The sequence below is a fragment of the Numida meleagris genome, chromosome 17 (assembly GCF_002078875.1).
Source record: "Numida meleagris isolate 19003 breed g44 Domestic line chromosome 17, NumMel1.0, whole genome shotgun sequence".
NCBI classification, from domain to species: Eukaryota; Metazoa; Chordata; class Aves; order Galliformes; family Numididae; genus Numida; species Numida meleagris.
In genome coordinates, this window is record NC_034425.1 from 5,361,714 (window position 1) to 5,384,993 (window position 23,280).

Below are 23,280 nucleotides of genomic sequence, written 5' to 3' on the forward strand. Positions count from 1 at the left end.
GGCCGGGGGGCGCGGGCGGCTCCGCTTTACGGCTGCGCGGCGGCCGCCGCAATGGGGCGGAGATTTTGCGACAGCGGCCGTAAAGCGCCCATGGGCGGACTCCCCATTGCGGGGGGAGTTGGGGGGGGGGCGGGTAGCTCGGTGCGACCGTCCTGGTACCGGATTGGAGAGGGGGGTCAGGGAGCAGGCAGCAGTGCTGTGGGCGTGCGGCTTTATTATTGATGCAGTGGGGCTCAGGCTGAGCCCTGATGCTACTTCAGGGCGGGTTGGGGCAGCCCCCGGCGGCGTGGGCCGGGCCCGGGGGCAGTGCGGGGCCCGGGGGCAGTGCGGGGCCCGGGGGCAGTGCGGGGCCCGGGGGCAGTGCGGGGCCCGGGGCTGCGGTTGAGTTGGTCCACGAAGGCCTCCACCTCGGCGAAGCGCCCCGAGAGCCGCCCCAGCTGCTCCTTGAGGGCGCTGAAGTCGTCGTAGAGTTCATCCAGGGCCCCCGACAGGGCGCGGATCCTATGCCGGGAGCGGGGTGAGGGCGCTGGGGAGCCCCGGAGCCCCCCGGCCCCGTGCCCGCCCGCCGCTCACCGGCCGTAGTCGGGCAGCACGGTGTGGTGGTGGAACAGCAGCAGGTTCCGCAGCTGCGAGGTGATGGCGAACCTCCAGTTGTCCAAGACGAGCGTCAGGTTGGCGCAGCCCCGCGCCCGCCCGGCTGTGGGGATGGGATGGGGTGTGCGGGGCAGGACCTCCCCCAGAGCCCGGCTGCAGGCCAGGCGCCCGCTGCCGTGGCTGTGGTGAGGGGGGGTCCCGGCCGTTACCGTCCGCTCGCTCATCCCACGCTGCTGGCTGGCGCTTCAGCTTGGCCGCACCGCCCAGAGCCGCGAGGAGCAGGAGGGGGAGAAGCCGCGCCATGGCTGGGGGTGGTGCGGTGAGACACAGCCCGGTTCTTGGGGAGCAGCGCCGGGGTGGTCTCAGCCCCAGACCGGGACATCCCTACTGGGCACCAGCCCAGATGGAGCCGGGCCCCGCGTCCCCCTCCGTGCCCTTAAGTGGAGGAGAGGACCCGGCCCCACTGCAGGGACACCGCGTTGCCAACAGCCCCGAACCCCAGGGCAGGGGGAAGCGCCCAGCCCCACGGCTGCTGGCTGGCGTGACCCCGAGAGCCAGGCTTGGCACGTGTGACCCATTCCTGCCTCCTACCTGTGCTGGGACTCGCCTGCAGACGAGGCAGCCGCTCGCTGGGCTCGGCTCCGCCGGCTCTGGCTCCGTGCAGCTGCTGCTGTCCCTTTTTAACAAGCGGGCCTGGCGCGAGGCCCGGCCGCACGCGGCTTTGCTGCTGATTGCAAACAGACTGCCCTGGCTGAGCTGCAGGCAGGGCACGGGGCGCCGAGGGCAGCGTCCGTCCATCTGTCTGCCCCCTGCCAGAGGGACAGCCGCGGTCCAGGAACAGAGCACAGGAGGCACAGTGCTGGCTCTTGTTTCAGGTGCTTTTATTCAACATTACTCGCAGACTCTGCGACTGGGTCGTTCAGTCCAGGCACCACAAACCGCTGCAACCCCAAACACCAACAAACCGAGGGGAAAAGCAAACCGCAGCCACAGCCCGAGCGCCCCGCGGCAGGGACGGGGCTGGCAGCCGCTCCTCAGCACAAGACAAAGCCCACTGGCAGCAGCGAGGGTCTCTGTGCCCGTCCCAGGGCCTGGGGCAGGACGGGGCCTCACGCCTCCCTCCTGCAAAGCTGCACAAGACAGTGCTAAAACCGGGAGCCCCAGGAACTGAACTGAGACCCAAATCGCCAGGGGTGGGGCAGCCCCGAGACGGGGTCACAGGGCACTGCCTGCCCCTTTCCAGCCCCATAGCAGCCCCTAGTCAGGCTCTAAAGCAGGGAGAGAGCAGCAAGAGTGTGGCCCGGCCCCCACCTCCAGCACGGTGCTGGGGGAGGACACGCTCAGAAACGAATGGGTACTGCGGCAGAGGCCCGAGTTACGTGGCCCCCAAGCACATTCCCCACAATTTGAGTGAACAGCAAAGCCTTTGGGGAAGGGACAGTCCCCCTGCAGCCCCCAGAAATGACCCAGGCAGCCGTAGCATTCCCACAGCCAGAGGAAGCGAGGCTGCAGATGCTGTGCCAAGCTGGCACGTGCCCACCCCTCGCCCATTGCCAGGGATCCTATCCTGCTCTGGGAGCGCTGCCAGCACACAGAGCCTGGCCCGGCAGAGCTGCTGCCTGGTCCAACGCTGCTAACAGTCATCTGCTCGCCCCGCGTGGGCTGTTTAGCGTGAAAGCTGCGGGTACGGCTGGGCCAGGGCTGCCTGGGAAGCCAGGACTGCCGGCAGCGAGCCCCAAAGGCAGGAAAAGGGGAGCGGGGAGCAAAGCTGGGGGCAGGGAGATGCCACTGCCTCCCTGTCACCTCTGCAGGCTGGGGGATGCTGTGGGGCAGGGAGGGATGGGCTCTGGCTGGCCCCACGCAGAGCCGCCCTGAGCCCTGCTGGGCAAAGGCTCATCCAGAGACTGAGGTGAAGTGAGAGGCCAGCATCAGGCTAAGCCCAGGGTGCCCTCCTCATGATGTGACAGTGGGGCTGCCCCTGGAAGGAGGAGAGGGGCAACCAAGGAGGGCTGGAGCGGGAAGGGGAGGGGACAAGCACCACTCCTGCTGCTCAAGGGTTTGCTCTGTATTGGAGTCGGCCGCCGCACCGCTGTGGCTAGGTCCGGGGCAGGCTGCACATCTCGCAGTGGTCCGTGCCTGGCTGGTTCATGAAGGTGCAGTGCTGGCAGGCCCACATGGCTGCCGACACAGCATGCGTCGAACCGCCCACAGCACCGTATTCGTGCAGTCCTGGGAGCTGGACACCAACTGTGCCTGCGAGAGAAAGAGCACGGTCAGAGCCAGGAGAGGTGCCGGGAACGGACAAGAACCCTGCCTGCATCCCGTCCCAGCAGGCAGGAGCCCACCTGCCCACACGCTGCCTTCACCCCCAGGGCTGGCACCAGGGGCTGCTCCCAGGCACGGACAGATCTCAGCACCCACACTGAGCACCAAAGACCCCGTGCTGTGCCCACACCAGCCAGCGCAGCCCACGGACTGAAAGACAAAGGTCTGTGTCCCAGGGATCCCATTTCTTACTGCAGAGCTGCTCGATGGTGGCCCACTGCTCCGACTTCTTCCAGGTCTGTGCGAGCTCCTCATTTTTGGTCCTCACAGCTTCCAGCAACAAGCTGATGCTGTCCTGAAAGCCAAACGAGGGATATCAGTGCTGGATGCTCTTCTTGGGACCAGCCTGGAGCTACAACCCAGAGCCTCCCAGCCCTCCGCTGTTCACACTGAGGCAGGGCTGCAAGTCTGACTCGTCACCATTTTCTAAAGAGCCTTTGGGGCTGCACAGGTGATGTTCGGTGTCGGGGAGTATGATTGAACTCATCCCTTCTGCTCCCCCCAGCGTTCAGACGTACTCTAAAACCCAAAGGCTTCAGCTCCCTCCACTCAGAGGCTGTAGCTGGAAGCTGTGCTGCCCTGTGCTGTGCATGCTGAGCCCAATTCCCAGTAGGACACAAGCGTTCCCAAAGCAGCTGTCCTAGGGAGCACGGTGCCCAGCCTGTGTGCAGCCCCAGCCTGATCTCCAGCTGCCCAGGGTCAGCCCAGCTGCCCTGCACATGCACCCACGAGGCCTCTGGCAAACACATAGCTCATTCTGCTGGCGTGCTGCTTGAAATGGGAAGGTCCGAGGGTGCAGATGTTAAATGGGGGCCTGGGCAGCCACCAGTACCACGCCAAGAGAGGCAGAGATGCATGGGCAGGAAGCTGCTGGCCTCACAGAGATTTGGGGGCTCTGATCTTGTTATCGTTACAACAGGAATTTTTGATTCGGAGATATTTTTTTTTAAACGTTTCCAGCTCTCTGAGCCACAGCCAAGTTGGCTCCATCCTGCCTGTGACCACGCTAACAGGCCTCACCCCCTCACTGCTCCAAGCGGTGCTGTCGGAGCTCTTGGCCCAGCTGGGGGCTTCAGTTTCACTTTTAAACCCTCTGCTGAAAGGTCAGCCTGGAAGAACAGGCTTCAGGCCAGCTGCAAGTCCCCAGAAGGCACGGGACGTGCCTGGAGCTGCGCCGGTGTCCCCCGTGCAGCAAGTGACACCGCTGAGCTCGGGGCCTCAGGGACAGTGACACTGACATGTGGCCGTTTGCTGTCGCTTACGTACCCGCAGAGGCATGACCTCGTTCGTGACCAGGAAGAGGAGCAGATGGAAATCGGAAACGATGTCTAAGAAAACAGAGGAAGTATTTTGGGACAGGTAGGTGGCCAAGCTGTGGAAGTCCTGCATGACAGGAAAGTAAGAAAAAGAAGTCACTTTCCCTCCATGCGATAACTTTGATTTCCTATTCAGATCCACTAGCAGACACGGTAATACTCTTGTCTTCTTTTGTGCAATGTGCAGACCATCCTGAAATTAGACCCCAGCCTGGCTGGCTGCGCTGCAGCTAACAGCTTCCAGAGAAAAGGAGCTTGGGGTCCCACACTACCTCTCCTCTCCCAGCAGCACATCCAGTGTTGATCCCAAACCCAAAGTGCTGAGCAGAGGCAGTCAGCCCAAGGCAAAGCCTGGTCCCTGAGGAAGAGGCAGGCGAGGGTGAAGCAGCCCCTGCTTCCCCTGCCTCCTCTTCCCTGCTCTCGAGCACCGCTTGCAGTGCGCAGCAGCCCCTCATTCATGACTGCTTTTGGAGGAAGCCTCAGACACCTTTAGCATGGCCTCTTACCAGAAAATAGCTGCTGCTGCTTTAAAGCAACTCAAGCCTTCCATGTGCTGGCAAAGTCCCGAGCATGCCTCAGGCTGTGCAGCAGCTGCCTCTGCTCAGTACTACGAGCCTCCTTCAGTAAAAGGTCTCTGTGTTTTAAGTATCAGCCCAGGAAGAGAAGACAGTGCTGCTGGAGCTGGAGCAACAGCCCCTTGTCCCACTGCTGTCACAGCGTGTCCTGCTCTGTCTCTCTGGGGCCAGAGCTCAGCTGGGGTGCTCCAGTCCCCACCTCTGTGGGGATACATCTGGAGACCTGGGCCCTGGAAGAGCACGAGGTGGCCCAGAGCTCAGCCCCGAGCAGGGGGAGCAGCACCCCCAGCCCCCATCTGCACGCAGGCGCTGCTCGGCGCAGGACAGAGTTTGGCAATGCTGGACTGAACCACGGAGGGGTGATGTAAGGGCACAACTGCAGCTGTCCTTCTGCAGACGTTAGAAAGAGTAAGGGAAACAGATGACGTCTCTGTACGAAATAAAGCTTTGGCATCAATCGCTTACCTGAGTTTCTCCCAGCACATCACGGTTCTCGATAGGAAATGGATTTTGAGAAATAGAAAAAGTGTAGACTGGATCCTTGGGGAAAGTTGTAGTAATCTGAAAATCCAAGAAGGGACGATCAGAGCATTAACAGCAGGAGAGGTAAAAGGGCTACGGGAAGAAAGGCTTCTGAGCACTGAGAGCAGCCATGGCCACACATTAGAGCTCAGCCAGGAAGGCAATTACAGCATAGACCTTCCTTCAGAAGGCTTTTAACATTTAAAGCAGTGTTGCAATCAGTGCATCCCCCAGCTTCTGGCCATCACTTTTAATGAAGTTGAGGAAAATGCTCTGAGCTCGGTTGTTACAACAGCACAGCAGTCCCCACTGCAGCCCTGCCCTGCTTGGGGTGTCACCCAGGGTCACCTTAGTGCTGTGGGGGACAGCGGGGCTCCTGCACCAGGACTATGCCACTGGGTTCTGGACTGGATCGTGCCAAGAATGCATCTCTACGTGTTATTTAACAGCATCCCCGCACTCAGAGGGCACTAACCCTGCCTCCTGTGCCAAACAGACAAGAGGGGAGGGGGAACACAACATTGCTCCCACCTTACCTGAGAGATTCCTGGGCTCAGAGGCCAGCAGCTGACACTTAAATCAGTCCTCACTCTGAGGGCTTTAAAGCTGTGGTGTCAGTTACTCTGCCCTGACAGGGAGGCTCTTTGTAAGCGGACATGCAGAAATACCTGCCAGTTCAGTATTAACTTGAATCATGAAAAAAAAAAAAGAGGCAAAACAAGATGCTTCAGAAATGCAGCTTTCCAGACTGCTCCTAAATGCATGTTCTGTCAATCTGTTTTCATCTTAATTACACCCCAGGTAGTCTGGAAACAGATGCCTTCACTACTTGAGCAATAAATACGTTCCAGTGCTGTCGATTGGCACAGGGCATCCAAGGGCCCTGCACAATGGGCCCCTTGTTCTGAGCCACGCTGATAAGGGGCATGCACACACCAGGCGTTGGCGGGCACGGGGAAGAGCAAGGGGAAGGCTCCTGGCTGCCAGCCTCCCTGCGCCGCGGGACAGCACCGGTGCCAGGGGCAGCTGGAGCAGAGCAGTGGCTCCGGGTGGATTTAATCGTTATTGGCACCGCCTCCGACTCAGCGGTATCATCTGTCATCTGAATTATTTTGCTTTCTTCCCTTCCACACCGTAACAGTTCCCTTTTGAGCCAGAGGGCAGCGCCGTGCCCCAGTGCCTGGCAGGGCTTGCTCACGGGCAGGCCGTGGCTCTGCTCCAGCCAAGCCCCGTGCTGCATCTTGCACTGCCCTCCCCCAGGAAAAGGCATTTCTGTAGCACCAACCTGGTCTGCTGAGTCACCACAAAGAGCTGGATTCTTAACTGCTGCTAAGGGAGACGCAAGCGGAGCTTTCTAATTAGCTCCCCGCGAGGTGGTGCCCAGCACACACGCCTGTGGGGCCGGCTGCTTCTGCCACATGGCTACGTGCCACCTCCCAGCAGCGATAAGGCACCGGGCAGGGCCCAGAAAGAAACAGTGTTCCCTGGTACCACTGCACGCTGTGCCCAGAGAGCACGCTGCCTCCTGCACCTCTGTGCTGGAAGAGCTGGGCCGTAATGGGGAAAAGGGAGAGAGCCTATCCTACAAATCAACTCCAACGTGAAATTCAGAGCTGGGTTAGGAACTCCGCTCTGCCCCGACCGCCTCCTGCTGCCAGCAAAGCGCAACAAATACTTACATCTATGATTAGGTACTCGACGGGGAGAGGGCGAGCCAGCTGCGTGATCTCATTGCCAAACTTGTCTATGTCCTGAAAGACAAGAGAGTGATTAGTGCCTCAGGGACGCATCCCCGAACGGATCCACACTGTGCTGGTAGGTGGTTTGGGGCACAGAGAAGGACACAGCTCTCTGCAACTCCTCCAGCTCCGAGACCTCCGTAACTTGGAGCCATGGCCCACAGAGAAGCGTTTTGTCATGAACGTGGCACTGGTCGTGTTCCTTGCCATGACCATCTGCCTCCAGAGAGATGGCAAGCATTATCCGGGGAGTTTAAACGCCACTTCAGAAGCAGCATTGTCCTAAAAGGGTGGGAGGGCTAGCTCCACATCTGCTTTCTCAGCCAAAGCAAACCTGACTTGCTGCAAAACTTGCCACGAGTCTCTAATCTGAGCTTGCTTCTGCTTGGGAGCTGGAAGGCCAGGCACTTTCTCACACGCAGACCCAAAGGGCCAGCACATCACAGCGCATAAACTTGTTTGGCTTTGCCAGGTGAATTGAACATAAAGTTTAATTATGGAGAAAAATGGCCAGCATACGTTCATTAATCATAAAATGACAATTAGACCTGATTTATGTCAAACATGCTGAGTTCAAACACAGCTTCAGAAATAAATTCATAAGAAGTGACACCTTTCATTAAAGATTCTGTAAGAGGGGGTTGTATTTTCTACCTAAATCATCACTTAACATGTTATAAATCATTCACGGAGCCGCATATAAATTATACACCCATGATTTCCAATCAGAGCCCTTACATAAAAGTTTACATCGATGTGCAGACTCCCAGCGGCCGCAGGCAGACCAGGGCTGAGCCAGCAGGACGAGCTGCCTGGGGCTGCCATCCTCCCACAAGCCGCATTTTCCTGTTGGGGAACACCACTCCCTGCTATCAGCGCTGCTCAGTTACGCTGGATGTGCACAGCCGAGGTATGCGGCCGCTCGCAGACGGACGCTGCCCCAGCAGGCTCCGGCGTGCTGAGTGCCTGAGGCTGCACCCCCTGCCACCGGCCCCCTCCCCACCCCCCCCCCCCCCCCCCCCCCCCCCCCCCCCCCCCCCCCCCCCCCCCCCCCCCCCCCCCCCCCCCAGGAACCGTTTCCTTTGTCAAAAAATCTACCCTCCCGTCTTTGAAGCTCCTTTTAAAAGCAATCGTGATAAGGATCTTTTCTCCTTGAACATGACAGCTTGTTGGCCCTGTGGTTATTTCAGCAACGAGCTGGTGGCTGGTGGCCTCAGATCTCCGCGCCTCTGACAGCGGCAGCAGGAGACGTGGAGCCTTTTCAGAGAGATCACAGGGCCCTGAAAGCGAACCTGCTTCTAGATCGCAGCGATACCGCGAGACTCAGGAATCGCATCCAGCCCAACTGCACCGGCTTCCCAAACACAGTCCTGCCCCTGCAAGAAAGAACCTGCAACAACTCACGCATAATTAGCCCATCTGGAATTCATTTTCAAATCTAATTAAGTTCTAATATGCAGAAACATTTTTCCAGCACCTGTTCGCTTTAATCTCCGCCTCTGGGGATTTCCATGTTAAATGCCTCCTTTTTAATGTCATGCTGCTGAGGCCTTCAAGATGCACGACGTGGTTACAGCCGAGCTGCAACCTTGCTTCCCCCCAGTCAGGGGACGTGCCCAGACCCTGCTGCTCCCCAGCCAGCGAAGCCCCCCTGCCCACTCAGCACTTCTCTCCAGCCCCCCTGCACCATTTTATCAGGCAATTAAGTTTTAAAGGCCTTAACAAATGTCAAGCTGGGAGACAGACACCTCCATCCCGCACTTGGCAGCAGCTCTGCACGCAGGCATCACCGCTGCACCCCACAGCCCCAGACCACAGAGCCACAAACACCTCCGTGCTGTGCTCAGCGGCCACAAGTGGGGCAGGAAGGGGTTAACAAAGCACAACCCTTTGGCACCTGGACAAAAATCAAGCAGGGAGGCCTGGAGGATCTGGACAAATGAATCATCCTGAAGACAGGAGCAAAGTGAGATTGCATCAGGCGCTGCGATTGGAGACTTTAAAGCACTGTTTTGAGGCAGAAGCTGCAAACCCACGAGGTCAAACAGGGAAAAGGACGGGTGCAGGATGGGCGCTGCCGAGCAGGTCTGGATGCACAGCACAGCTCCGCACACCGCCAGCCAGCTGCTGCAAGAAGCGGTCCTGGGTGGCTTCAGGGTTTCCAACACGGAGGTGACGGAGCAGCCAGGAGGGAGGCTCGGCCCTGTGGTGGCCATCCCAGGGCTGCCAACATCCAGTGCCATTTGTCTTCCCCACTCTGCTGAAGGCACCGTGGAGCTGAGCAGCTCTGGGTTTGCGGGATAGCAAAGCCCAGCGTTGCATTTCCCTCTGCCAACCTGCAGGAGCCTTCCCAGGCAGTCCTGCCTGATACAGGCAGCGCAGCAGACGCACAGAAACAAAGTGACCTTTCTACAAGTAAGCAACAGGTCAGTGAGAGTTGAAACACTTCTCAGGAGACTCCTCGTGAGCTAATTGAGCATCCTCCTCCCCACAGCAGCTGGGACATTTAAGGCTAAGAAGGCTTTTCCAGTCCAGGACAAAGCGTTGGGAGGAAGCCAGGGGAAGTCCTGTGCTGTCAGAGAGATCCCTACGCAGCCTGGCTATTGCCTCCTCCCTGGCAAGAGGATTTCAAAGTGCACGGCCAGGAGCAACATGTGCCACACTGGGGAGAGCCTGAGAGCAGCTGCAGGTCTGCATCCCGATCAGCTCCAACAAAAACAAAGCACCCTGCTGCTGGTCCCTGCCTGCGCCAGATGGGAGCACGGCTGGCAGTGAGAAGCCAAGGCCCAGACACCACAACAACTGCTGTAAATGCAAAAGGCACCTGCTGGACTTTCTAGGGCAAAGGGCTCTTTCACAACACTGCTGCCATTGTGAAGGGTTTTCGTCACGCACCATCCTGAAGAAACTTTGGGCAGCCGTAAGGCAGCTGTAAAATGCAACTCCCTGCAAGGATGACATCTTGTTTGCACTAAGGTAATACCTGCGATAAGAGCCAAAGCCAGTCCCTAAATCCAATTCTTCAGATGCATCAAAGAGTCTGTAAAACACAGCAATCCTGTAAGACACAGCAATCCCTCCCCCACTAAAGTGAGACTGAGCTGCCCACGAGGCTAATAACGCAGTTTGGGCTGCGGGGAGCAGCTGGGCAGTGCTGCAGCTGGGCACTCAGCACGCCTGGGAGCAGGCAGGCAGCAGGGCAGCGGGCACAGGCAGCTCGCTGGGAGGGATCGGGCCCGGCCGAGGCACTGAGCACATCAAGCAACGCCACCTCTGGACAGCTGGTTTGAAGTTATGCTCTTAGTGAAATGAAAACCAATACAGATGTTTTCTAGAACCAGATAGACGAGGCAGGTGACTGCTTGAGAGCAGAAGGAATGGAAAATGCCCATCTGTCACGTTCAGCTGAAGAACAAGGTGCAGTGGCCATTGCGACATCATTCTTGATTGCAAGCACAGTGGTTACCCCAGTTTGTGTATCTGTGTCTTGACAACAGCGACTCCTTCCTGGATTTCCTTGCACTGAACTTGCCAAGAAGCATGTGCTGGTTGAGCAATGTTCAAATTGGAAGCAGCACCGCGCTGCGATGCTTCACAGACAACCTGGGAGGCGAAGGGGATGTGTTCTTCCCTCTTGGCTGATCTCACCTGGAGACACATCTCAGAGCTGAGCAACTCACACCCACGCCCCCAAAGCCCTGGACTTCCACGCTAGAGCAGAACTCCAGCCTCTGTGAGCCAGGAAAGCAATGGCCCCGTGTAGAAAGCATACCTTGCCAATTCCACGGGGGTGGTTCCTCCGAGCGGGAGGGCTAGCAGCCAACACAAAGAGAATGGTAAAGACATACAGAAATCACATGGCTGGAGCTCGGGAAAAATGCCTCGCCCTGGCAGGACAAGGCCAGTGCCATTGGTTTTCCCACTTCCATGGAAGAGGAGCCCATCCGTGCCAACACAGCGCCGAGCCGAGTCCTGTTCAGCGGCTGCTTCTGCTCTGCAAACACAGCGTGGGGCAGCACACGCACCAACAGCTTGCTGACAGAGGACAGGCGTTCTTCTCTTTCCTTGTCAACTCTGCGTGCACACACTGAAGCCCCTGACGCTGCAGGTCCCCTACCTGAGCCCTTCCTGCAGCATCACCCACCCCACACGTTTCCCAGCGGTCACTGCTGAAGCGGCAGCACTGCTGTGAGCGGAGGGGCAGGGCATCAGCAAACAACGTGACCGAAGCTCTGCTGTTAGCTTGCACTTCCATACAGCTCTCTTCCTATTTGCAAGAGCTGAAGGTGAATCCTCCGCATTACCCTGCTGCAGGCAGGTACAGGAGTTCAAGAGATTTTTTTTTTTTTTCCTTGTATGTGGATGCAAAGCTGTTCTACAAACACATTCATGCTACACCAACATTGACCTGCTGGTTTGCATCCAATTATCATAAATTTGTATAGCTTCTTTCATCCTAAAGGGCTTTTCAAATGAACAGTTTATTATAGAGGAACATATATATGGATTTTTCTCTCTACCAGCGATAGCTTCTGAGTTGGAGACAAAATGCAGCAACTCCTCCACAGGGCAGTGCCCTGCCTGAAGCCAGAGGTGGGGAGGCAGCACAGAGGGAACCCCCCACATTAAGGACTGAGGAGAAAGCTGCTCAGCTCCTGCAGTTTTGACAGAGGAAGGGGCAGCAGGGCGCTGCAGAACCAGATGTTCTCTGCTGTGTGGCCAAACACCGGACTCCTGCTCCTCAAAAGTGCATTCAGCCAATGCTTTGACACCATTGCTGTCACCAACCCAGTAACTATGAGGTAGTGTCTCTGACCTCAAGCCTTATACATTTAATGAGACCCCAAAGGTTTTCAAAGCCAGGAGTGACTAAGCTTTCCATTGATTTAAGAACGTTCCAAAAAAGAAAAAAAAGAAAAATTTAAGAGATCCTGCAGCCAAACACGTTTAAGTCTAAAGGACAATCACACCCGCCAGAGCAGTCCTCGAGCCTTCCTTGAGCACATCATGAAAAAGGCAATTACAGATAGAAGTTATAAAACGTATGAAATAAGCTGCAGCCCGACCCAGTGAATCAGTTGTTCGTGGAAATTTCCACACGATGCCGGAGCCACCAGCGAGCAACTCTGTTCATCTCCCTGCTTCGGATTACGAACGGGAGCGAGGACCTGAGGGGAACACCCACCGGCTTCCTGCTGCTCTGAGCACCCAGGGTGGCCCACATGTGGGATGCAGACCTGCAGCCTCCTGCGAAGCTGCACCCTGCGTGGCACAGCGCGGGCTGCTCCGTGCAGGACTGCAGCGTGCCAGAGATGATGTCAGCTCCGCGTTCGAGGCCAACGTTGCACAACCGAGCTCCGCTGTATCTAAAACGGACCTGGCTTATCAGCTCCTAATAGCGAGCTGTCTGCACGCTAGGGAGAAAGGCATGGATTTTATCTAGCTTTCTGAGAGGACAGATTCCTCTCCAACGCCGAATTGAGCCGAAAGGTGTTCCTCATTTTTAAGTGGACGCAAAGCAAGCCAGCAGCACAGCACGGAGGGGTGGAGCCTCGTGGGCTAATTCGGCCCAGCTTGCACTTCCCGATCCGAGCTTTGCGCAATACAGGAGCATCCCGACCAGCTCCACTTCTGCTGGGGCTCCACAATGCACTCATTTCCGCTGGCCCAAATGATGGCAGCTCTGCAGAAGCCCAACCTCCACAGACAGCTTTAATACAGATGGCAGGAGTGCTGCAGGCTGAGCAGGCTTTGAGCATCAGACAGACAAGAAGGAGATAACTAACTGGGGTGATGGATGGCTAATTAGCTAGCATGCCATGCCATTAATTAATTCCCCTGCCCTTGCTCACAGGGCACCAACATACACAAGTTTGAGGCGCGGTGCCGTTAGCGCCTGCAGAGATCCTGTCCCCAAGTTTCTAACTCAGCCCCGCACACACAGGAGGTCTGAGGAGCTCCAGAAACGACTGCCAAGTGAATAATGACAGCCCATTCATCATGGAAACTGTGCTGGGAACTGCAGCAGGCCAGATGCCAGCAGTGCTCTTGCATGGCACTTCAAATAAAAGCCCTCTGGATCCATGCATCTCCCACTGCTCCTCAGGATCCGCTTTTGGAGTTTACTGTCTGATCAGAGCACAGGATCAGAGCACAGGCAGGACGCTCAGTGCTAGAGTGGAAAGCCAGGGATGCACAGTCCTGTCCCACTGCTGGTCTGAAAGCCTTCACACCTTCCCTTTGTTGCAGAGAAGCACACACAGGGCTGTCTCTCCTCTTGCTGCATGAATCACCCTCTTTTGTTGCATTTCTTACCCAGCTGGTGTCTGTCAGCATGTCACACGTGAGCAAATCCCTGCACTGCACAAGGAACCCACTCCTTTGACAGCACTATTTGTGCTAGCTCACATCACACACTGGTGAAGTGGAGGAAGCTGAACTCAGACGGGGATTAAAATCAACAGAGAACATGGCAGATTCAGCCAACAAATACAAGAGGAGGTGGATTCAGAGCACTTGCTACGGGCTTTCTGTGGATCGCTTCATTTAGAAACCGGATAGCCAATGGCTACTGCTGCACTGGAAACCGTAACAGCCCTTTTACGAGGGGGAAACGGAGCTTATGCAATTACTTCGCAGCCATGTGGTGAATAGTTACTGCTGAAAATAGTTCAGACCTCAAAAGGCATCCCCCTTCCTGAGCTGGCCGTGCTGATTTCCAGACACGTGGCGGAGCCTTTTTCGCAGCTTCCACCCCCCAGCCCCCCAGCACACAGCGCTCACCTTGTAGAACACGTCGGGCACATACTGCTCGCTGCTGGACTCCTTGGCGTAGCCCAGCTCCGGCGCGTCGCGGCAGGGCAGCAGGCACTCATCGCGAACCAGCGCCATGCACTGATTCGAGACCTGGTAGCCCTCAAAGTGGACCTGGTTGTCGGGACCACCTGGAAGAGAAGAGCCCGGATCAAAATTACGCGGGAGAGCGGTTTGCTGGGTTATAACTCAGAGAGGGACGACTCAAAGAGGAACGTAAAACGTGACAGCCTTTCTAACAGTGAGAAGCGCTGGGGCTGCTGCACAAGAAGCATTTCCAGGCAAGAATCCCCCCTCCAAGTTCTACATTTGTTTAACAACACGCACTTCTTCAGCGCCACTCTCACACCTGGCCTAATGGGACAGAGTGACAGCGAGAGAACTCTGCCAGGAGCTTAAATTAGGCTTAGCTGCCCTTCTAGCATCAAAACCCAGCAGCCCGCAGGTATTCCCTCTCATCCAAGCCAAAAAGCAGGCACACGACTCCTGCAAGCCTGCTTTACTTCCAGTCTACCACGAGCTGCAGATTCAGGGCTTGTCACCTGGGAATGTCAGGCATAAAAAGTGTTTTCTCAGCCTGTAATGGATGGGTTGGTGGAAATCTGACACGGAAAGTGGAAATTAAGACCCTGGCTCACCAATGGATCACCTGCTTGGTGCTTTAATTTGGATAATGTAAGCAACGTCAGGTCATACGTCATTAGAATACAACTGGAAAGAGAAGATACAGGCAGGTGGTAGAGAAAGCATTACTATTTCCAAACCTAGGAATTCAGGAGGGGAGAAGAATTAATCCACGTAGAGGACTTAAAGGCGAAGTTGATGTAAACTATCCAATTATATTTATACTGCACAAAAGGAAGGAATCGGGTATTTAAATAGAAACCTGATGGCCTGATAGAACAGAAGAGAATGAAATTATCTGGAACAGAATATTTCCTCTTTTCCTCTTCTTCCCTTTGATCTCTAACCTGAATCACTCACTGCTCCAGAACAAACACTCCTAGGAATTAAACTTAGACCAAGACACGAGGAAGGCCTGAACAAAGCTAGCCATCGTTTTCTCACTAAAACACTTTGTTTTAAAAAAGATAAGAAAAACAAAAGAGTGAGATACACATTTATCTTTAATGAAAGATTGATGCGTTCAGCAGCCTGGAATGCGGGGCAGCTGTCTGATTGCACGGGTCTGTTAACTACAAGAGTATTCTCACTGAAAAAGGCTCCAAAAACACTTAAAAAACTGAGCTCAGAAGAGGCAATAGAAGATCACACTTTGAGTTTTCATACTGGATGCTGTTTGCAAGTCACCGTTTTTTCACTGTGCTAAATAGACCCAGAACCCAGAGTATCTGCTGGGGGGAAATTTTAAATGAATACACGTGTCTTCCCACAAAGAAGAGAAGACTGAACTTCTAATGCTGCAACTCCCCCAGCACATGCCAGCATCGCCCTGCAGCCCAGCGGCCTCTGGAGACTTGCTGTGAAAGTGGCTAAAATCAGAGGTGACAAAGCAAAGCATCGTGCAGGCTTCTATTTTATTCAGGCAAACAAAAAACATTTCCATGCATGGAAGAGCAGGGAATCCTACATAAGGGATTCCCTGACAGCAGCACAAGGGAGATAAAGGTCTCTCCTTTATGCTGAACCACCCAGAGTAACTTTCAGGATCTGGATTGCTGTGATTCTGCACTGTCGCTTTCAGGCAACAGAACTTGGAGATTAAATGTTCAAAACAAAAAAAAAAAAAAGCAATTGACAGATATATTCCCTTAGCTGCAGGCAAAAAATGCTTTCTGGATCAGAGAGGTGGATGCTCCAGGTATGAGCTTCAACTGAGATTCCTGCAGGGGACAGGGAAAATAGTTGAAGAGAAGATAACACAAAGAAGGAACAAAAAAAGTATCCTACTTGATGGAACAAGGCAAAGCCTTTGTTAAACAGGACAGATGGGGACCAAGACATCTGACTTCCTCTGGCAGAGCTGCATATTCTTCTTCTATTAACAAAAGATAATTCGTGTGTAATCAAGAGAGCTGGGACAAGCTGAGGCCCGTTTATACCTGTAGCCACAACCGTGACAAACTTGGATCCAAAATGACCATCTGGAGAAAGGCGACAGATGTTGGGGTGCTGGTTCTGAAAGTTTCCAGCTGTGATGCACTCTTCTGCACTTAGATAATACGTGTCCTGAGGGAAGAGCAGAAACATCACTAAAAAGGCCAACACGATGCAGCCTAGACCTATTTCCCTGGTCTGCAGCCAAGGAAAACTACCAACACCCCAGTACAACAAGCTTTCGTAGAAAGCTGCGCAGACTGAGAGAAGAATGCGACTTATCAGCTCTCCAGCCATGAGCCTGACTTTTGCCAGAATGACCGTCCCACTTTTGGTTCCACCCACCTTTCCAGGCTCATTTTATTACGGTGTTTCATTTTCTAAAGGGATATCACTGATTTTAGAGTTACAGGTAACTCAGAAGGTCAGAGTTTGAGGACTCAAGCCACGTACCTCACCAAGCCCTGCCCACATCCTCTGACTCAATCACTTTTCCTTGCTAAACTTGCGTCGCACAAAAACTCTCTCTCTCTCTTTCCACTCTACTCAATTTTTCTTAAGCCACGTGCATAATTTTCTTAAAGCAGAACACGTGAAGGACTGCAGGCAGCTTTGCCTGCTATCCAAACAGCTTCAATCCCTCTACCATTGCTCCAACCCCTCTAACTCTGCTCTTCGAGCTCAGGCTCCTTTTCCTTCAGCAGCTGAAACCCACACGTCACAAGGGCTTCAGTCCCAGTGTCACCCTTAGCCCTGCACTGCCCTGGCTCAGTCTCCATTTGGCAGAGCCAGCATCAGGCGATTACACAAACCCTCGATACCAGCAGTGCTAATGAGTGACACCCTCGAGCCTCACCTTGTTCCTGCTGTACCGAACAGTCCCTTTCCGAGTGTCTTCAGAGACCAGGTCAGTAAATATCCAGCCAACCTATAAAGCAGAGTTATGGAGAAAACTGCTTTAAGGAAAAAAAAAAAAAAAAAAGGAAACCCAAACCCACAGAAGAGAGCTTATACATTTTCTCCTAGCAGGACAAGATGTTCTTGGCTCTTGGTGCAGCCTTGCTGCATGCTGCCTGAAGGAAATGGCTCTCCCAGCTGTGCTGGGCTCATTTGAATACGATTTCCAGGAGCAGCGTGCCAGCTGGCCAGCCGGGGGCACCTGCAGCTTTATGTTTCACTATGGAATATTTTTTCATGGAAAGATCTGGAGGCTGCAAGAGGCTTCTCAGCCGCTACCTCCTCCCACCCACAGCAAAAAGCATTTCCTATTGAGCATTCAGAGCAAAGCAGCATCAGAAGTGCCAGCAGATGACAAAGCAGCTCACATGATCTCATTTTGAAGCCTGCAGTCCCTAGTTAAGATAAAGCTCGTATGCTCCCACTGGAGCGTGACTCATTCCAAACCGGTCCGCTCCCTTCCAAAAAATACATTCCTGCTTTTTGCATTGTTTGCACATATGAGTATGGATGTGTACACACACACGCACCGCTCCATGAACCCTTCTACACATGTGCTAAAAACAGCTCTGATCGGCCCCTCGTGACCAGCTCCCAAAGCATTAACCCTTCAGGGGGAGGGTCACTGCTTCAGATTCCCAGCAGAGCCCAAAAAGACAAAAACCCGGACCCAGCAGTAAGCTGCACGTTAAATCGTATTGATTAAAAATATCTGGTGCGAGGAGCAAAGGAAAAGTGTGGAAATAAATAACACACACAGAAGCTTTGGTTCAGACAGCGGCAAAACGCTGAAGATCTTATCTTCAGAGAACAAAAGACCTCACCACAGATGTTTATAGTCTGCTGTACCGAGTCTTTTCTGATTTGCATTTTCTTTAGCAAGTCGATTCTTGTTTGTGTACGTCTCATTCCTGGCATTCACATGATACCAAACGATTTCCCAAACCCGAAAAATATATCGGTACGGGTTGGAGAGATGCCAGCAAACCAGCAGATCCCAGTGCCCATACGTCCTGACTGGGTTATTGGCAGGCCACGGGCACAAGGGGAACAGAGGACCGAGGCTCAGCTGCTGGGTGACCTGCACTTCCAGCCAGCATCCAGATTAGCTCGCCACAGCCTGTCTGAGCAGCACCAAGAGGCAGGACCCGCTGAGGGGAATAAAAATCCAGCAGGAGCCTCTGCTCCTGGAAGCAGAACGCAGATTCTGCCAAAAGGAAGAATAAACTCAGAAGACAACTCCAGCTACATCTGTGCCAAATTAGCACTCGCTGGGGAGATGCTACCAGGAATGGCTCCTGTCAGAGGAGAAATAAAGGGAAAATCGTGTTTTTATTTCTTCACTACTCCCTTTGATGTCATTCATGACAGAGGATTGCTGACTGCAGCTGAACAGCCCTGCTGCACGCTCATCTTCACAAAAACATTTGTGGTTGTTTTTTTTTTTTTTTTTTTTTTAATATATACATAGAAGGGCAAGAGCTACTAAGACTTAAGCTAGATTTCAAATGAACCCAAACAGTCTTCAATAGCCCCGTGGAGCTGACGAGAACTGCCAGTGACTTTCTTCATGGCCATGCAAAAGACACATGATATCCAGCATCATCCTAACCTTTCTCAGTCCAAGCTTGGCAGCAATCTCATCCACAACCTCTGCTTTTGGATCTTCCAGGATCTCCAGGCTGTTCTGTGTACCGATCTGCACAAAGAAAATCTTGCTAGTAAAACAGAGCAGGAAAAACCCCAGCACACATAACCATCACCATGAGCAAGGCAGAGGATGGAAGAGCCATTCTGCATTTTCCTTTCAGCGTTAGCTCTGACTGCTCTCGCTCCAGAGACCTCCTTTACCCACAGACTCATCCTGCAGGAGCTCTCCAGTGAGGTCTGTGAACCACGCAGGGGTTTATGAATGAAACTCCTGCTCAGCACTTACAAACAGGCTATCACTGCTTCTGAGAGCTTTGGAAAAGGCGAGAGATTCCATCATTTTCCAAAGCTCTGTTCAACCTGCCAGCCCTGCCCTCCTGTTCCATTTGTTTGAGTCTCTGAGCAGTGCAGAGGCAGAAGTTCAGGGAATGCAGGAAAACACGACTCCATCTGGGTGCGTTTCAGAGGCTAGCCTTCTCATGTGGGGAGAAGCTCTGCCAAGAAGCACAGCAGAGATTGCTTGCCAGCAAAGCAAAAGCTTCCTTGCTTTCGCCATGCACAAGCAAACCATATGAACTTTCAAAGTAAGAATTTAACAGCAATACCAAAACAGAGGGCACGGCTGTGCTGATATAGGAAACAAACAGAAGAGCTTACAAAAGGCTCTCGCTGCAGCTCCCTAACTCTGAGCTCAGCTTTTGGGCTGGCTGAGGCCAGACTCCAGGACCCAGTGGGGCTGTGGAAGCACTCGGTGGTGCCGTGCACCATCTAGTGGGGACTCGGCTGCTTCTGCTCGCCCCGGAGCCCAGCTCTGAGGAATCGTTATCCACCGAAGCAGCAGATGTGATTTCTGTCTAATTAAGCTGCTTTAAGTTTTCCTGGAGAGCTGGTAAAAAATTGAAGCAAAGGCTAACAATTCTTTAGGTAGTACAGAATTTGTTTTTAGACTGTTCCGTCCCATAAGCTTGGAAATGGTAATCAGTAATCAGAGAACAGAGTAATGTAAAAGATGATGCAAGAATAATAAAAAGCTAACCTGGGTTTTAAAATTCTTTCAGCGGCAATAATCGGTGATGACATTAGCAACCAGAGAGCCATAAAAAAGCTTTTTCATGGGACTATTTTCCTTATAGAGCTGCAGGAGGAAACCCTGCATGAGATTACCCAAACGGAAAAGTGTTTCTTTGTTCCCCGATTATCTTTATGAGTCAACAGTGACGCCAGGGCACACGGCTTGTATTACCTGTGGGGGTTCATAGATGGCAGCCACCTCCGCCCTGATCCCCAGAGGGATGTCTTTGTGCTCCGTGTACCGTCCATACAAATACCCAAGATGCTGGTTTCCTGTCTTCCGCCAGAAGTCGAGGAAGCGATCTGCAATTGTGTGGTTCTCAAACATGATGTTGTCAACATGCCTGTATTTCTGTTTGACAAAGTTCAAGCGTCAGGCCATCCTCCACTGGGTCCAGCTCCTTTGCCTATTGCCAACACCTTCCCCAGAGTGCCCCAGCTGCCCAGGATGCACGCCCACCCTAACAGCTGAACCCTGGCACCACAGGAACAGGGAACGCTGCCTCCCTCCCCTCTGCTTCAGCTTTCCTGTTCGCCACCACTCTTTAGCCCAGCAAGCAGAACTCACCGTGGGCTGGGCTGTGGGGAAGTGCTGAGCATCCCCAGAATCCCCTTAGCTTGGCTTCTTTACTAGGGCCCTTATCCCATGAGCTTTTGCAACTAGAAGAGACAGCGAAATTTAAGAGGAATCAACGAGAAACAGTGGGAGGGCTTTCAGATCCCAAGAAAGAAAAAAAGAAGTGGAGATTCACTGCTAGTGGTGCCAGCTCAGATGTCTCTCACATTAAGACAAAACTGCTGAACCAGATACATTCTGGAGTCCTTTCTGCAAGGACTGAGGAACTTAACAGCCATTTCCTCAACAACCGCCAATACACAAAGGCGTCCTGCTCTAAGCTGGCTGTTCTTGAAGTCATCTCTCCAAAAATAAAAATCAAGACTCTGCTTGGCTTGAATCTCAAAGGCCTCTGCAAGCACTGGCTCACCTGTCTGTTGAGAGTGATGGCACTTGGCTGACACTTTGTGCAAATGCCTTCTGGCCAAGGAGGGTGCCCTTCACAGCCCGACTTGATCTTGCAGCTGATGTTTTCCAGGGCGACAAATTTCCCCCTGCAAGAAGGAAAAGAGAAGCCTGCTGTGAACATGGTAAATGCTTTTGGGTCTCAGAAAAGCAAGTGGCCAGAAATGACATCGAGGAAGCAGGGCAGGAGATATGGTGTCACCAAGGCTTTGCATCTTCAGAGGACCTCCAAGTGCTACACAAACTCCGTGGAGGATGCACCGCTTCTGCAGTCCCAAAGTAACCTTTGCTGCCCACTTAGCGAGGCAGGTTTTAAGAGGCCTCTGGGCTCTCCAGCCCAACCCCTAATCAGGTACTCAAGTGAGAGCACAGAGAAAACTCATGGGACACAGCTTAAATAATTTATGCAGCACATAGGAAGTAATAGATTATATTGTGAGGGCAAATTAAGAGTTCCTTTCATGTGCACAATGCTTCCTGCAAAGGGAAGTTCTCTTCAAATCAAAGTATTATGGATTTGAGCTACATCTCACAAAGATATAAAGAATTCCAAACAGCATTTAAAAATAGGAGGGAGAAGGTTACACCTCTGCATAACTTATTTAAAGGAGCTGAGCTCTTAGTTCAGTGCTTCTCTGTCCTGTCACCATAGCATCCTCAACCCCACCATGAAGCAGGGATGCCTCCTTCTCCCATTAATGGGTGACAATCCATGGCACCACAACAAGAAACGGTTTCTAAGAGCACATGGCAAGTGGGACAGAACAGAATCAAGCCCTGAGAAATGCTAGGCCCCTCTGTTACCCTATTCACGTAGGAAGATAAGAAAACAGTTGGTGAATAAAAGCTCCCCAGATCCACCACAGGCTCAGTATCTATCCACAAAGCTGAGACCCAGGCTGGGAGCTTGGTGTAAGCAGGGAACCTCTTTCCCTCCATCTGGCCTTCTCCCCCCACCAGTACTGTTCCTGGAAGCAATTAGTTTTCCACAAAAAATAAAGAAAATAAAAAACTCCATAACCAAAAACTTACTTTTTCTTTCTTTTTAAACACGTTTTCTCCTTGGCTCGACATTCAAAAGCTGCATCCAACATTACTCCAGCCAGAGCTGTGCAATTGTGCTTTTGGTTTTTTTTAAGATAAGAAAGAAACTACAACTAGATTCCCTTAAACGTGGAGATTTCCTTACTTGTCTGCCCCTCCGGTCAGCTTCCTGATGTAGGCATGGAACGACATATGCTTCACAGGAGGTTCCAGATGGTTTAAATAATCCTCATCAAAAGGCTGCCAAAAGCACCACACAAAGAAAAGCCAGGTCAGACACCTGCCTGACGGTACACTGATCGCTGAACAAATGGATGTTCTAGATTCAACCCCACTGCCTCTCAATGTGGAAACAATCAAGAAAATTTAGGCTCTTTTTCAAGACAGCCACGACTGTGACAGAAACAGTGGGACCTTACAACAGGGAGTTCTATTAACACCTTCTACTTTTTATAACAGGTTGGCTCCACAAATCAAGAGTGAGCCTCAAAGGCAAAATGCTTTTTCCTTTCAGTATGTAACAACAAACAAAAAGCCCAGCTGCTCAAACAAGGCCAAGGAACTTCCAGAGCACATGGCAGGGATGTGGGAAACAGTCATCGTGGCTCGCAGAGACTTTTCACAGATCACTGCTGCACACCATAAATTATACAGCTTAGCACATTCGTAGGTGTTACAAAAGCTGCCTTCAACCTGAATAATAGGTGGTTAAACTGGTAAGTGCTGGGATGCATGAAGAAAAGGGGACAAAACAAGAAGATCCAGGCAACAGTGGGGAGGGAGGAAAATTGGAGCTCTTTAAGTACCTTCTGTTATAACCATTACTGCAGAAAAGCAGAAGTAGTCCAGGGTCACGAAGGCCCAGAGCTTTAACTAGCCTGACAGTGCACGGCAGGATTCTGACTCAGAGCTGCCATCTCTACGTGGGCAATGCTACGAGGAGCAGCATTCCTACTGGGAGAAACTGAACCCGAGAGCTTCAGGTGACGTGCTTTCCTGCGGTGATTTTCTCTAAGACCTTCTTGGGGCTCTTACCTCTAATGGTACACAATGCACACATTTACCCAAGGGGCCGTGGCGACACCTACGCAAAGAGAAATAGAATTAGCACAAGTGTCATTTAAATAACAGAGAAATTAGTCTAGAGTGACTTCTATTGCTTCACAGTTTTGGTGCAGAAGACCTGTATGACTATCTTACCTGGAGCAGCTCTCCACTTATTATGGCATATTACAGAGACAGCAATAGCGTGAGTTTAAATGTGAGAGTCTTGGGTCAAGATCAAACTCTCCTCATGTCTGTGTCACTGGCAAGCAACTCTGTTCCGGATAGCCACGTGAACCAACATCAGATCACAGCTTCTCAAGTTTTACAACCCCACCTGGAGGTTGTATTTCAATTCAAAGAATCCTAAACGTACGTCACAGGGCTGGCCTGCGTGGTTTTAACAAGAAGACAACCAAAACATTCACCCTTTATCAGTCACTAGAGGATGGTCTGGAACAAGCAGGGAAGCATGTGTTTATCAGACTGATAAGGACCTGCTGGGTGAAGTTACAAAGCAGAGGGGAAAACATCTCCTTCTGTGGACAGTG

General features: G+C 52.9%; 3 protein-coding genes across 3 annotated transcripts in view; all 3 read right to left on the reverse strand.

Annotated features, from left to right (window-relative positions):
• Positions 1 to 61, reverse strand: part of FAAP100 (Fanconi anemia core complex associated protein 100) — a 7,367-nt gene extending 7,306 nt beyond the window's left edge. The window contains exon 1 of the mRNA XM_021414430.1: positions 3 to 61. The gene's annotated coding sequence lies outside the window, so the exon portion shown is untranslated. The remainder of the gene's footprint in view (positions 1 to 2) is intronic.
• Positions 1 to 17,372, reverse strand: part of ACTG1 (actin gamma 1) — a 34,443-nt gene extending 17,071 nt beyond the window's left edge. Inside the window, exons 1-2 of the mRNA XM_021414435.1 lie at positions 17,347 to 17,372; positions 10,650 to 10,653 (exon numbers count right to left, since the gene is read on the reverse strand). The gene's annotated coding sequence lies outside the window, so the exon portion shown is untranslated. The remainder of the gene's footprint in view (positions 1 to 10,649; positions 10,654 to 17,346) is intronic.
• NPLOC4 (NPL4 homolog, ubiquitin recognition factor) overlaps positions 1,459 to 23,280 on the reverse strand; it is a 28,177-nt gene continuing 6,355 nt past the window's right edge. The window contains exons 5-17 of the mRNA XM_021414431.1: positions 22,721 to 22,769; positions 21,831 to 21,925; positions 20,607 to 20,730; positions 19,793 to 19,972; positions 18,512 to 18,598; positions 16,799 to 16,870; positions 15,948 to 16,074; positions 13,855 to 14,015; positions 7,012 to 7,083; positions 5,276 to 5,371; positions 4,186 to 4,302; positions 3,112 to 3,214; positions 1,459 to 2,847 (exon numbers count right to left, since the gene is read on the reverse strand). Of these exons, the coding sequence (XP_021270106.1) occupies positions 2,690 to 2,847; positions 3,112 to 3,214; positions 4,186 to 4,302; positions 5,276 to 5,371; positions 7,012 to 7,083; positions 13,855 to 14,015; positions 15,948 to 16,074; positions 16,799 to 16,870; positions 18,512 to 18,598; positions 19,793 to 19,972; positions 20,607 to 20,730; positions 21,831 to 21,925; positions 22,721 to 22,769 (1,441 nt within the window). The 3' untranslated portion in view covers positions 1,459 to 2,689. The remainder of the gene's footprint in view (positions 2,848 to 3,111; positions 3,215 to 4,185; positions 4,303 to 5,275; positions 5,372 to 7,011; positions 7,084 to 13,854; positions 14,016 to 15,947; positions 16,075 to 16,798; positions 16,871 to 18,511; positions 18,599 to 19,792; positions 19,973 to 20,606; positions 20,731 to 21,830; positions 21,926 to 22,720; positions 22,770 to 23,280) is intronic.